Source organism: Macaca mulatta, chromosome 15 (assembly GCF_049350105.2).
Source record: "Macaca mulatta isolate MMU2019108-1 chromosome 15, T2T-MMU8v2.0, whole genome shotgun sequence".
In the NCBI taxonomy this organism is placed as follows: Eukaryota; Metazoa; Chordata; class Mammalia; order Primates; family Cercopithecidae; genus Macaca; species Macaca mulatta.
Window position 1 is genome coordinate 37,363,539 of NC_133420.1, and position 13,714 is coordinate 37,377,252.

The 13,714-nt window shown below is 41.5% G+C and overlaps 1 protein-coding gene and 1 long non-coding RNA gene across 10 annotated transcripts in view; one reads left to right on the forward strand and one right to left on the reverse strand.

The window, feature by feature from the left end:
- The window catches only part of PSMD5 (proteasome 26S subunit, non-ATPase 5), a 28,330-nt gene that overhangs the window by 4,582 nt on the left and 10,034 nt on the right, over nucleotides 1-13,714 (forward strand). For all 9 annotated transcript variants that reach the window (XM_077968205.1, XM_015116945.3, XM_077968207.1 and 6 more), the window contains exons 2-6: nucleotides 5,535-5,679; nucleotides 7,021-7,134; nucleotides 7,524-7,652; nucleotides 9,848-9,957; nucleotides 12,795-12,937. In XM_077968205.1, the coding sequence (XP_077824331.1) occupies nucleotides 5,535-5,679; nucleotides 7,021-7,134; nucleotides 7,524-7,652; nucleotides 9,848-9,957; nucleotides 12,795-12,937 (641 nt within the window). The remainder of the gene's footprint in view (nucleotides 1-5,534; nucleotides 5,680-7,020; nucleotides 7,135-7,523; nucleotides 7,653-9,847; nucleotides 9,958-12,794; nucleotides 12,938-13,714) is intronic.
- On the reverse strand, nucleotides 671-5,052 carry LOC144335152 (uncharacterized). Its single transcript, XR_013405634.1, has 2 exons — nucleotides 4,095-5,052; nucleotides 671-1,084 (listed from the first exon to the last, which is right to left on the reverse strand). It is a non-coding gene; the product is annotated as an uncharacterized LOC144335152 (long non-coding RNA).

The window sequence follows — 13,714 nt, forward strand, 5'->3', positions numbered from 1 at the left end:
AGTTTGCTGAATGAAGGAGCAGTGCTTTAGGGAACAATTTTAATGGAAATTTAAAGACAGTAATTCAGAACTGGATACAGAGTAGATACCAACTGCAAATTGTGGGAATAATTCTCTGGATAGTATCTGGCAGTCTTCAGATACATTGCTGTTATCCTGGCTAAGCCACATAGGTTGCCGTGTATTGGTTCACAATCTGATCTTGTGTGTAATTTAGAATCTTGATAGGTTTTTTTGGAGAAGTTTAAGTCCTAAGATTACTGCTTTAGAACATGAAAATCAAACAAGACTAATTTTAAGCATTAACCCTTTGGCTCGTTGGCAAGGGTCACATAGGACCTGAAATTTCTGCACTATGTAGTTTAACATACCACTATTTTTTTTTAACAGCTTTTCAAAGGTATAATTTATATACAATGAACTCCACTTAATAAAATGTACAGGTTGGCAAGTTTTGACATATGTATATACCCATGAAACCATCGCCACAATAAAGATAGCGAATGTATCTTTTACTCCCAGAGGCTCCCTCACACTCCTTGCTAATCTCTCCCTGTTTCAACCAGTCAACCACTGATCTACTTTCTCTCACTATAGATGAACTTGCCCCTTACTTTAGCCAGACATAGGGGGAAAGGATCATATAAATGGAGTCATACATTATGTATTCTTTTGTTTGGTTTCCTTCACATAGCATAGTTATTTTGAGATTTATCTATGTGACATGAATAAATAGTTCATTCCTTTTTATTGTTGAGTGGTAGTCCATTGTATGAGTGTACCACTGTTTTTTATCCATTCCCCTGTTGGTGAACATTAGAGATTTGAATTGTTTTCTGTTTGGAGATATTAAAAATAACAGTGCTGTGAACATTCATGTACAAGTCTTTACATAAAAATATTCTTTCTTTTCTCTGAGTAAATAGCTAGGAGTGGAATGGCTAGATGGTATGGTAGGTGTATATTTAACTTTTTAAGCAACTGGCAAACTGTTTTCCAAAGTGGTTATACTATTTTACATTTCTACAAGCAGTGTATGAGAGAGATCATAGACCTAAATATAAAACCTAAAACTATAAAACTTCTAGAAGAAAACATAGGAAAAAAAAATGTATGACTTTGAGTTAAGCAGACTTCTTTAATATGACACCAAACGCATGATCTATACAAGAACAAATTGAGCTGGGTGTGGTGGCTCATGCCTGTGGTCCCAGCTATTCAGGAGGCTGAGGTGGAGACTACAGTGACCTGTGATTGCTCCACTACACTCCAGCCTGGGTGACAGAGAGAGCCTGTCTAAAAAAAAGAACAAAATGATACAAAGTAGAATTAATCAAAATAAAACATTCTTCTTCAGGCTGGGTGGTGGCTCACACCTGTAATCCCAGCACTTTGGGAGGCTGAAGTGGGCAGATCACGAGGTCAGGAGTTCGAGACCAGCCTGACCAACATGGTGAAACCCTGTCTGTACTAAAAATACAAAATTGGTCGGGCACGGTGGCTCATGCCTGTAATCCCAGCACTTTGGAAGGCCAAGGCGGGCAGATCACGAGGTCAGGAGATAGAGACCATCCTGGCTAACACAGTGAAACATAGTCTCTACTAAAAATACAAAAAATTAGCTGGGCATAGTGGCAGGCACCTGTAGTCCCAGCTACTCGGGAGGCTGAGGCAGGAGAATCACTTGAACCCGGCAGGCGGAGGTTGCAGTGAGCTGAGGTCACACCACTGCACTCCAGCCTGGGCAACAGAATGAGACTCAGTCACAAAAAAAAAAAAATAGATTCTTTGAAGTTTACATACAGTTAAGAAAATGAAAAGTGGCCAGGCACGGTGGATCACGCCTGTAATCCCAGCACTTCGGGAGGCCGAGGCGGGTGGATCACGAGGTCAGGAGATCGAGACCACAGTGAAACCCCGTCTCTACTAAAAATACAAAAAATTAGCCAGGCACGGTGGCAGGCGCCTGTAGTCCCAGCTACTCGGGAGGCTGAGGCAGGAGAATGGCGTGAACCTGGGAGGCGGAGTTTGCAGTGAGCCGAGATCGCGCCACTGCACTCCAGCCTGGGCGACAGAGCTAGACTCCGTCCCCCCCCCAAAAAAAAAAAATGAAAAGAAAAGTCACAAATGCACAAATGGAGAAAAATCTTTGTGAAGAATATATCTGATAAAGGACTTGTATTCAGAATATGTAAGGAGGTTTCAAAACTAAATAGCAAGAAATAACCCAATTAAAACATGGGCAAAAGATTTGAACAAGAAGTATAGATGGGGCCAGGCGCAGTGGCTCACACCTGTAATCCCAGCACTTTGGGAGGCCGAGGCAGGTGGATCACCTGAGGTCAGGAGTTCGAGACCAGCCTGGCCAACCTGGTGAAACCCTGTCTCTACTAAAAATACAAAAATTAGCTGGGCTTGATGGCAGACACCTGTAATCCCAGCTACTCGGGAGGCTAAGGCAGGAGAATCACTTGAATGCAGGAGGTGGAGACTGCAGTGAGCCGAGATCATGCCATTGCACTCCAGCCTGGGTGACAGAGCGAGACGCCGTCTCAAAAAAAAAAAAAAAAAAGTACAGACGGTAAATATGCACGCAAAAAGATATTCAACATTAGGGAGATACAAATTAAAATTACAGTGAGATTGTACTGCACACTATTAGATTGGCTAAAATTTTAAAAGGCACAGAAGCAACGCAACACATGTGTGCAACCAAAGTGTTGGTTTGCACACCATGACTTTGAGTTAAACAGACTTCTTTAATATGACACCAAACGCATGATCTATACAAGAACAAATTGAGCTGGGTGTGGTGATGAAGGGATGAATGGATAAACAAAATGGGGTATATAAATATGATGGGATACTGTACATATTGCCTTAAAAAGAAAGGAAGTTCTGACAGATGAACTTTGAAGATGTTGTACTAAATGAAATAAACCAGACACAAAAGGACAAATGTTGTATGCTTTTACTTACATATCTAGAGTAGTCAAATCTAGAGAGACAGAAAGTGGAATGGTGGTTGCCGGGAGCTTGGAGAGGGGGAGAATAGGGAGTGTTCAATGGATGCAGAGTTTCTGGTTGGGAAGATTAAAACATTCTGGAGATGGACGATGGTGATGGCTAGACAACAAAGTAAATGTACTTATTCCTACAGAACTGTGCATTTAAGAATGGTTAAAATGGTAAATTTTACCTGTAATCACTTTTTTTAAATAAAGGAAAAGCCATGCTTATAAATATCCCCATTCCTCCTCTTCCCCTTTCCTCCAGCCTCTGGCAACCAGTGGAATCCCTGAATCTACTTTTTTTTTTTTTGAGACAGTATTTTGTTCTTGTCGCCTAGGCTGGAGTGCGATGGCACTATCTCGACTCACTGCCACTGCTGCCTCCTGGGTTCAAGCGATTCTCCTGCCTCAGCCTCCTAAAGTAGGTGGGATTACAGGCACCCACTACCATGCCCAGCTAATTTTTTTTGTATTTTTAGTTGAGATGGAGTTTCACCATGTTGGCCAGGCTGGTCTTGAACTCCTGACCTCAGGTGACCCACCTGCTGTGGCCTCCCAAAGTACTGGGATTACAGGCATGAGCCACCGCGCCTAGCAGAATCTACTTTCTATATGGATTTTGTCTATTCTGGACATTTCATATAAATAGAATCATTCTCAAAAGGAAGCCTTTTGTGTCTGGCTTATTTCACTTAGCATAATATTTTAAAGGTTTATTCATGTTGTAATATGTGTCATTACTTCATTGCTTTTTATGGCTGAATAATATTCCATTATATGCACATAACACATTTATCCATTCATCACTTGGTGGACATTTGGATTGTTTCCACTGCTGTGAACATTTGTGTGCAAGTTTTGTGAAAATAGCATGTTTTCTATTATCTTGGGTGTAAAAACATTATTAATACTATTTTAGATTCAGTTATGCAAAGTGGAATCCCTGAATTAAAAGAGTATATTCATTTTTAAGGCTTTTCATTTGTATCATGTAGTTACCTACCCGAAAAGTTGTACCAGTTGAATTGTATACTACTACTAACAATATATTAGCCCATTTATTTGTAGTGTCTATTAAGAGACAAGAAAACTGTTCCGAAAACATCTTCTGTATCTACCACTGGTAGTCATCAGGTTCTCTTACATAGTTCTTCCTCCTTCTCTCTATCCTTACTGCTGCTCCCCTAGTTTACTCCTTCATCACCTCTTACCATTTACTGCCTTGTAATTGAAAATTTTTCCCCTGACACTGGTGCAGAGTGATTTCTATAAATCAGATCTTGTCATTTTAATTCTTTGTTTAAAACCACTTATGGCTTGCCAGTGATTTTCTGGAAAAAGTCTAAATTCCAAGCATGACATAAAATACCTGTTAGAATCTGGCTTCTGTGCATCTTTTCAGTTTCAGTGCTTGTCCTTCACCTCGCCCTTTTACCTTCTCACCACCTCTCCCATTCTGACCCCAGTCATACCAAGCTACTTGTTCCTTCAAAGTGTAACACTATCCTCTCTGCCTTTTTATGTGCTGCTACTCCCTCTACCTAGAACACCTTTCTTCTGGATAACTCCTACTTCTTAAAATTTAGTTCAGATGTTACCCTTCTGGGAAGCCTTCCTTGTACCCTCTGTTCTTTTTTAAGCTCCTATAGTTTCTAGTCTTAGCCTATAGCATTTATCTGGATTACAGTTGCCTTTTTTTCTATATCTTTCATTGGATTGAGCTCCTTAAGACTAGAGAATATATCAGGCCAGGCACAGTGTCTCATGCCTGTAATCCCAGCACTTTGGGAGGCTGAGGTGGGCGAATCACAAGGTCAGGAGATCGAGACCATCATGGCTAACACGGTGAAACTCCGTCTCTACTAAAAATATGAAAAGTTAGCTGGGTGTGGTGGCATGCACCAGCTACTGGGGAGGCTGAGGCAGGAGAATCGTTTGAACCCGGGAGGTGGAGATTGCAGTGAGTGGATTGCGCCACTGCACTCCAGCCTGGGCAATAGAGCGAGACTCTGTCTCAAAAAAAAAAAAAAAAAAAAAAAAGGCCAGGGGCAGTGGCTCAAGCCTGTAATCCGAGGCGGGTGGATCACCTGAGGTCAGGAGTTCGAGACCAGCCTGGCCAACATGCTGAAACTCCATCTCTAAACATACAAAAATTAGCCAGGCGTGGTGGCGGGCCCCTGTAATCCCAGCTACTCCGGAGGCTGAGGCAGGAGAATCGCTTGAACCTGGGAGGCAGAGGTTGCAGTGAGCCGGGATCAGGCCATTGCATTCCAGCCTGGGCAACAAAGCAAGACTCCATCTCAAAAAAAAAAGACTAGAGTATATATCTTATTCTTCTTTGTAGCCCCAGCACAGGCAATACGCATAATAGGTTGTTGCAAATGTTTAATAGGTGAGTGAAATCTGCTGTTTCAAAAAGAAGTCTGTGTGGAGGAGATGCTGACCCAAGCTTCAGCTATTATTAGGTTGTTACTTCCTACCTGGGCAGGATATGAACTAATAAGATTTATGATGTCTCCTCAGGGAAAAGACTGCTTTGTGTGTATCCATTCTGGAGAGACTGCTGCAAGCTATGGAACCAGTTCACGTGGCCCGGAACCTCAGGGTTGACCTGCAGAGGGGACTAATTCACCCTGATGATTCTGTAAAAATCCTTACCCTTTCCCAGGTATGAAATTTTACTAGGAACCGACATTGACCACCTGCTCTGGACCAGGTTCTGTACTGGGACAGAAAGATGAAGAAAGCATAGTATCTCTCTCTCCTTCCCTCTTCCCTTCTCTCCCTCTGCCCTGCTCCCTCTCTCCTCCTGGAAAATGTGTGGTCTATTCCAATGTGCATAGCTAACTATAACCTGGCAGATACAAGCAAATGAAAGAAGTTCCATTAAGTACCATCTAAATCATTCATTAATCAGATACTGAGTTCCTTTTATATGCCAGGCATGGTGCCATATGCTGTTAGAGTTACCAAGATTAACAAAACCAGTTACTTTCCTTCAAGGAGCTCCTAGTGTAAAGAAAAAGATTCCTATGTGTTCAAATAGCTCTCTGCCATTTTAGATTCTGTTACACTGGATGAATCAAATGCTATAGTAAAGGTCACTAAACCAACAATTAAGACAGTAACTCTTATCATCCTGGTAACCAAAGCATCCTACTATTTGAGTGAAGAGCTGCTGCTAAGGATTATCTTGTCGAAATGTTAGGAGCTAAACAGTTACCCAATAGATACTGAACTACTGTTTTTCCTTTTCTGTGTTTATTCAGCAAAAAAAAAAACCCTGTAATCCCAGCACTTTGGGAGGCCAAGGCGGGCAGATCACCTGAGGTCAGGAATTCAAGACCAGCCTGGCCAACATGGTGAAACCCTGTCTCTACACAAATACAGAAATTAGCCGGGCATGATGACAGGTGCCTATAATCCCAGCTACTCGGGAAGCTGAGGTGGGAGAATCATTTGAACCCAGGAGGCAGAGGTTGTAGTGAGCCGAAATCGTGCCACTGCTCTCCAGCCTGGGCAACAAAGCGAGACTCCATCTCAAAAAAAAAAAAAAGAAAAAAAGTTTGGGGAAGGGGAGAAGATATCAGTTTATTCACTGGCCATTTATATGCCGGACACTGTAGCAGGTGCTTTGCCTATTCGGTCTCATTTAATCTTCGTAACTATCCTGGAATTAAATACTGTGTTCCCATTTTACGGATAAGAAACGGGGCTAAAATTTGTGCAAGGTCAGTGTAGCTAAAAATAGAGCTGGGTTTGTATTGTTTTCACTCACTGAGCTATCTTATCTCTTTACCCGCTTTCTTTTCTTTCCTTTAACAGATGTGACTATGCCATATGTGTGTTTGACTGAATGAATTTAGGTCATTTTGATTTTTTAATGACTTGATATATAGCTGTGATCACTAACTCCTAAAATAACTGTGCAGTAAGGAAATTGGACCATTGTGTGTTTACTGTATGTTGCCCTACTTTAGAAGAGTGTTTCTGATTGTTTTTCTTTCAGATTGGAAGAATTGTTGAAAATTCTGATGCTGTTACTGAGATTCTAAATAATGCTGAATTACTAAAACAAATTGTTTATTGCATCGGTGGAGAGAATCTATCTGTAGCAAAAGCGGTGAGTCTATTAGAATCATTGACTTAAATGTGCAGAGACATTGGTGTCCCAAAAGATAAAGAAAGGCCTTCTGAATTGAGAGGTGAAGGTTTAGAATGGATGATTTGTGTAATGGAATTTACAACCTCATATGAATTGTATAAAATAAATGGTTGTCAAGTAAATACTAGTAAATCCCTTTTATTTTCTAGGATATAAATATCTACAGTATCCATCATAATTCTATGGGGGACACCTTGTGTCTTTTCCAATTATAAATAATAGCTGAAACATAGTGAATGCTCATTGGGCAAGGTGCATTCCGTGCGCTATTTTCACATCAGTCTTATGAAGTAGATAATAATATTCTGTATTTTGGGGACATAAGAGATATTTTCTTTCTTTATAAGGCCATCAAATCCCTGTCAAGAATATCACTAACCCAAGCTGGACTGGAGGCTTTATTTGAAAGCAATCTGCTGGATGATTTGAAAAGTGTAATGAAAACAAATGACATTGTTCGATACAGGGTGTATGAGGTAAGATAAAAAGCATACTTTCTCATGCTTACAAAGCAGAATGCAGTTTGGCTTATGCTGGAAAGCAAGATGGCTCACTGAGTATATAATCTGTGTTTGGCTTTGCAGTAGGTGCTGGGAATATAAGGATGCATTCCCAGCCTAGTATATGAGACAGGCATATACAGCCCAGCTCTATGGGAGGCAAGGGCAGGAGGACCCCTTGAGGCCAGGAGTTTCAGACCAGCTTGGGCAACATAGCGAGACCCCATCTCTACAAAGATTTTAAAAATTAGTTGTGCATGGTGGTATGTGCACGTTGTCCCAGCTACTCAGGAGGTTGAAATGGGAGGATCAACTGAGCCCAGAAAGTTGAAGCAGCAGTGAGCCGTGGTTGCACCACTGCACTCCAGCCTGGGCAACAGAGCAAGACCCTTTCTAAATATATATATATTTATAGTGCAGTATAATTACTATGATACAGAAGATAATGAAACCAGACTTGAAAAAATTTGTAGTAGTAATAAGAAGAAATGGCCTTTATTTGTACCAGTTTTGTACTAAGCCCTATGCTAAAATACTGACATATATTATCTTTAATTCTTGCAGTAAACTTTGTATATTGTTATCATTAACCTCATATTGATGGAGCAATTGATCCAAGGCCACACACTATTAATAGGGTGCATATTTGAAATGGAATCCTCTGCAGTCTTAATTCCCTCTTCAGAACACTTTCTTTGCATGTCATACCATATTATGCTGCTTTTCCTTCCGCCTCTCAGTTTCTTCTCAGCCTCCTGGCTCATTATCCTCCATTGAATCTTTAATTGTTGGAGTTCGTGAAAACAGAGTTCCAAGCCCTGCTTTCACTGTACTCTATACTCATTCCTAGGCAGTTTTACTCATCATATGATTTCACTTCCCATCTGTGATGATGACTCTTAGATGTAAACTTACAACTGAGACCTTTCTTCTGAGCTCAAACCTTCATGCTTAACTGCTTACTCATTTTTGGCCCCTTGGGTATATTCTAGGTCCCTCACACTCATGCTGAAATCAAATTCCTGATCTTCCTTATCCACCCTATCCCCCTAATAAAAAACAAGAGCAACAAATTGGCCCTGTCTCACAGTTTGCTTAGTTGGGTATTAGACCTTGGCTCATTCTGAGGCCTGTTTTTCCCTGCCACATATCCATTCGGTCATCACATTGTGTCGATTTTATTTAAACCCATGCATTTTTCTTCATTAGTACAGCTTCTACCACCCTAGACTAACTTACTGGTGTCACTCACCTGGGCTACTGTATTTGCATCCAAACTGTCTCCACTTATCCGTTTTTATCATCCCTAGTCTATCTTCACATGCAGTCAGAATGGTCTTTTAAAAGTCCAAATCTAGATCGCGCCACTGCACTCCAGCCTGGGCGATAGAGCGAGACTCTGTCTCAAAAGAAAAAAAAAAGTGCAAATCTGATTGTGTCATTTCTCTGCTTAAAACCCTTAAGTATCTTCCTATACCTCTCAGTAAGACCTCAGCAAATACTTGCTGAACGAGTAAGTGAATGATTGACTGACTGAGTGACTGACTGACTGACAGAATGCCTGAATGAGTGAATGGTTTTATAATCCGTTTGTTGTGGCTGATTGAGGCTTTTGTACCTTGATTGATGATTGCTTGGGCAGGAAAGTATATAAATGTTCCAGATATAATGGAACATTTCTGTGCCAAGGTGGCTAGGCATGGTGGCTCATGCCTATAATCTCAGCACTTTAGGAGGCCATGGTGGGCAGATCACTTGAGGCCAGGAGTTCAAGACCAGCCCGGCCAACATGGCAAAACCCCATCGCTACTAAAAATACAAAAAAATTAGCCAGGTGCGGTGGTATGTGCCTGTAATCCCAGCTACTCGGGAGGCTGAGGCACGAGAATCGCTTGAACCCGGGAGGCAGAGGTTGCAGTGAGCTGAGATCACGTCACTGTACTCCAGCCTAGGTGACAGAGCAAGACTCTGTTTCAAAAATAATAATAATCTGTGCCAAAGTAATTTCTTATGTGTTCACTGAAGTTTTTCTACTTAAAGAGACAAATAATAGATTTTTAAAAACTCATTTATAGAAAGTACCTAGTCCTATGTTTAACTTAAAATGAGATCTATCAGGCGTAGGGCTGTTTTGACCTTTTTCTTTTTCTGTTTTTTTTTTTTTATTTCAGCTAATTGTAGAGATTTCTTCTGTGTCACCAGAATCTTTAAACTACTGTACCACAAGTGGATTGGTAACGCAGCTCCTGAGAGAGCTGACTGGTGAGGATGTGTTGGTCAGGTGTGTTGACTGAGAGTTCTTAAAGTGAAATGTCCTCTTTTGAAGGGCTGGGAAACAACCCTGGGACGTCTGTGATTTTCTCTATTAGAGACTTTGCCCAGGTCACAATCTCATGACTGATGTGTGTCCTGAAGGAGGGACCTTTAGAAAATTGCTCAAGTTACATCATGACAACATACTGGAACTTGGCAAAGCCCCACATGACAATTCAGCTACTTTCAAGTGACTGTGTTCCCTGTCCCTAGTCCTGTGTGCTCTTAAACAGTTGCAATCACATGGTAACTGCCATTTTGAATTACTAATAGTTTGTCATATGCATTTATTTTGGCATTGTTAAATAGCAACAGTATAGCATGATAGAAAAAATACGGGCTAGGCCGGGTGTGGTGGCTTATGCCTATAATCCCAGCACGTTGGGAGGCCGAGGCGGGCGAATCACGAGATCAGGAGTTCAAGACCAGCCTGGCCAACGTTGTGAAACCCTGTCCCTACTAAAAACACAAAAATTAACCGGGCATGGTGGCATGCACCTGTAGTCCCAGCTACTCGGGAGGCTGAGGCAGGAGAATTGCTTGAACCTGGGAGGTAGAGGTTGTACCACTATACTCCAGCCTGGGCAACAGAGCAAGACTCTGTCTCAAAAGAAAAAAGAATATGGGCTTTTCAAAATGAGGAAGAGTTGGCTTGCATACCTCTCTACTATTTATTAGCTGTTAGGCCTTGGACAGGTTATTATAAGCTTTCTACATCCCAGTTTCCTCATCTCTCAGAACAGTAACTGAAAAAGATATTGTGCCGGGCACAGTGGCTTACGCCTGTAATCCCAGCACTTCGGGAAGCTGAGGCGGGTGGATTACCTGAGGTCAGGAGTTCAGGACCAGCCTGGCCAATATGGTGAAACCCCGTCTCTACTAAAAAAAATACAAAAAATTAGCCGGGCGTGGTGGCAGGGGCCCGTAATCCCAGCTACCGGGAAGGCTGAGACAAGAGAATTGCTTAAACCCGGGAGGTGGAGGTTGCAGTGAGCCAAGATCGCGCCATTGCACTCCAGCCTGGGCAACAAGAGCAAAACTCCATCTCAAAAAAATAAATAAATAAAAAGATATTGTAAGAATTAAGCTAATTGACCTTAGAAAGCAGTACAATGGCTGACATAGGTTCTCAAAGAAATGTTTTTTTTTTTTTTTTTTTTTTGAGACGGAGTCTCGCTCTGTAGCCCAGGCTGGAGTGCAGTGGCCGGATCTCAGCTCACTGCAAGCTCCGCCTCCCGGGTTCACGCCATTCTCCAGCCTCAGCCTCCCGAGTAGCTGGGACTACAGGCGCTGCCACCTCGCCCGGCTATTTTTTGTATTTCTTAGTAGAGACGGGGTTTCACCGTGTTAGCCAGGATGGTCTCGATCTCCTGACCTCGTGATCTGCCCATCTCGGCCTCCCAAAGTGCTGGGATTACAGGCTTGAGCCACCGCGCCCGGCCAGAAATGTTAATTCCAGTCTCTTCCACCCTTTATTCCCCCATTCCCTAAATCCCCTTTAATATCTGCCAAATGTTCCTTTGTTGATATTCCACAGCTTATTAATACCTCCTCACTGTTGAACAGTTGATTTGCTTCAAGTATTTTGCTGTTATGATAGCATTATAGTTATCTTTGTGTATATAGGTTTTGATTTTTCTTATCTTAAATGATTTTCTGATTGTCCTGTGTTCTTTAAACATGGCTGAATTTATTAAACCCATATAGTAAATCAGTCACTAGTTACATTGCTTCAGTGCATTTGAGTGTCTCAACCTAATGAGACAATTAATTTTGTTAATTATTTTTTAGCATTGTATCAAATTTTGTGACATAGGAAAAAACCCTATAAATGGTCAGTCAAAACACTTTAGGATCAATTACCAACTGTAAAAATAAATTTTTTAGTTATTTTCTTTGATCAGGGTTGGATATGAGATGATACCAAAGAATTATTGTTAATTTCTTAATATGTGGCAGTGGCATTATAATTGTGTGAGGAAACATACGTGTTTTGCAGAGATGCATACTAAAGTACGCAGGGGTAAATGGCACGGTGACTAGGATTTGCTTTAAAATAGTTCAGCAAAAAGTAGGGAAAAGAGATGAAATAAGTAAAGCAAAATCCTCATAACCATAAAATCAGGTTATGGGTATATGGGGGCTTATTGTATTCTCATTACTTTTGTGTATGTTTGATACTTCAAAATAAAACAAAATTTAAAAAAATATTTTAGGAAGCAGCTAGGTTATAGTGGAAACAATAGTGGACTTCAAATCAGAAGGTCTAGATTTAAATATAAACTCTGTCTGTAATAACAATGTGATTACAGATAAGTCACTGCAACTTTCTAGGCCTTAGGGCCTCATGTGAAAAGAGGAGCCAAGATTAAGGCCGGGCGCGGTGGCTCAAGCCTGTAATCCCAGCACTTTGGGAGGCCGAGACGGGCAGATCACGAAGTCAGGAGATCAAGACCATCCTGGCTAACACAGTGAAACCCCGTCTCTACTAAAAAATACAAAAATCTAGCCGGGCGAGGTAGCGGGCGCCTGTAGTCCCAGCTACTCGGGAGTCTGAGGCAGGAGAATGGCGTGAACCTGGGAGGCGGAGCTTGCAGTGAGCTGAGATCCGGCCACTGCACTCCAGCCTGGGCCACAGAGCGAGACTCCGCCAAAAAAAAAAAAAAAAAAAAGAAAAGAGGAGCCAAGATTATTGACCTTTCAAATATGATGGGAAGAATTAAATAAGATAACCTATATGAGAGCAATCTATAAACTATGCAAATCCTGTGCAAAAATCTTGTTTTTGTCCTTCTGACATTTTAGAGCCACCTGTATAGAAATGGTGACATCACTGGCATATACTCATCATGGACGACAGTATCTTGCTCAAGAAGGAGTAATTGACCAAATTTCTAATATAATCGTTGGGGCAGATTCAGACCCTTTCTCTAGCTTCTATTTGCCAGGTAAGAAACACTGATGCCTATGGAAATGATGGTGCATGTTTTATTTCTGAGTTATCTCTGACGGCAGGGGGTTGGGGTTGGGAGTGGACAGGGATTGTTTCCCTTAGAGCTGATTTCGTTTAGAAGATATCTAGAGCTACCAAATTCAAATTCAACAGCACATTAAAAAGATCATCCACCCTGATCAAGTGGGATTTATCCTAGGGATGCAGGGAGGGTTCAGCATACACAAATCAATAAATAAGATATACTACATTGACAGAATAAAGATGGAAACCAAGTAATGCGGGGAAAAGCGTTTGACAAATTTTAGCTTTCTTTTATAATAAAAACTCTTAACAAATTAAGTATAGAAGAAATCTATCTCAACACAATAAAGGCCAAGTATGACAAACCCACAGCTAACATACTCAGTGAAAAGTTGAAAGCGTTCCTCTAAGATCAGGAACAAGGCCGGGCGTGGTGGCTCACACCTGTAATCCCAGCACTCTGGGAGGCCAAGGCAGGTGGATCACAAGGTCAGGAGATCGAGACCATCCTGGCTAACACAGTGAAACCCCGTCTCTACTAAAAATACAAAAAAATTAGCTGGGCATGGTGGCACACGCCTGTAGTCCCAGCTACTCAGGAGGCTGAGGCAGGAGAATCCCTTGAACATTGGAGGTAGAGATTGCAGTGAGCCAAGATCGCTCTACTGCATTCCAGCCTGGGCGACAAAGTGAGACTCCATCTCAAAAAAAAAAAAAAAAAAAGGAACAAGACAAGGATGTCCACAAT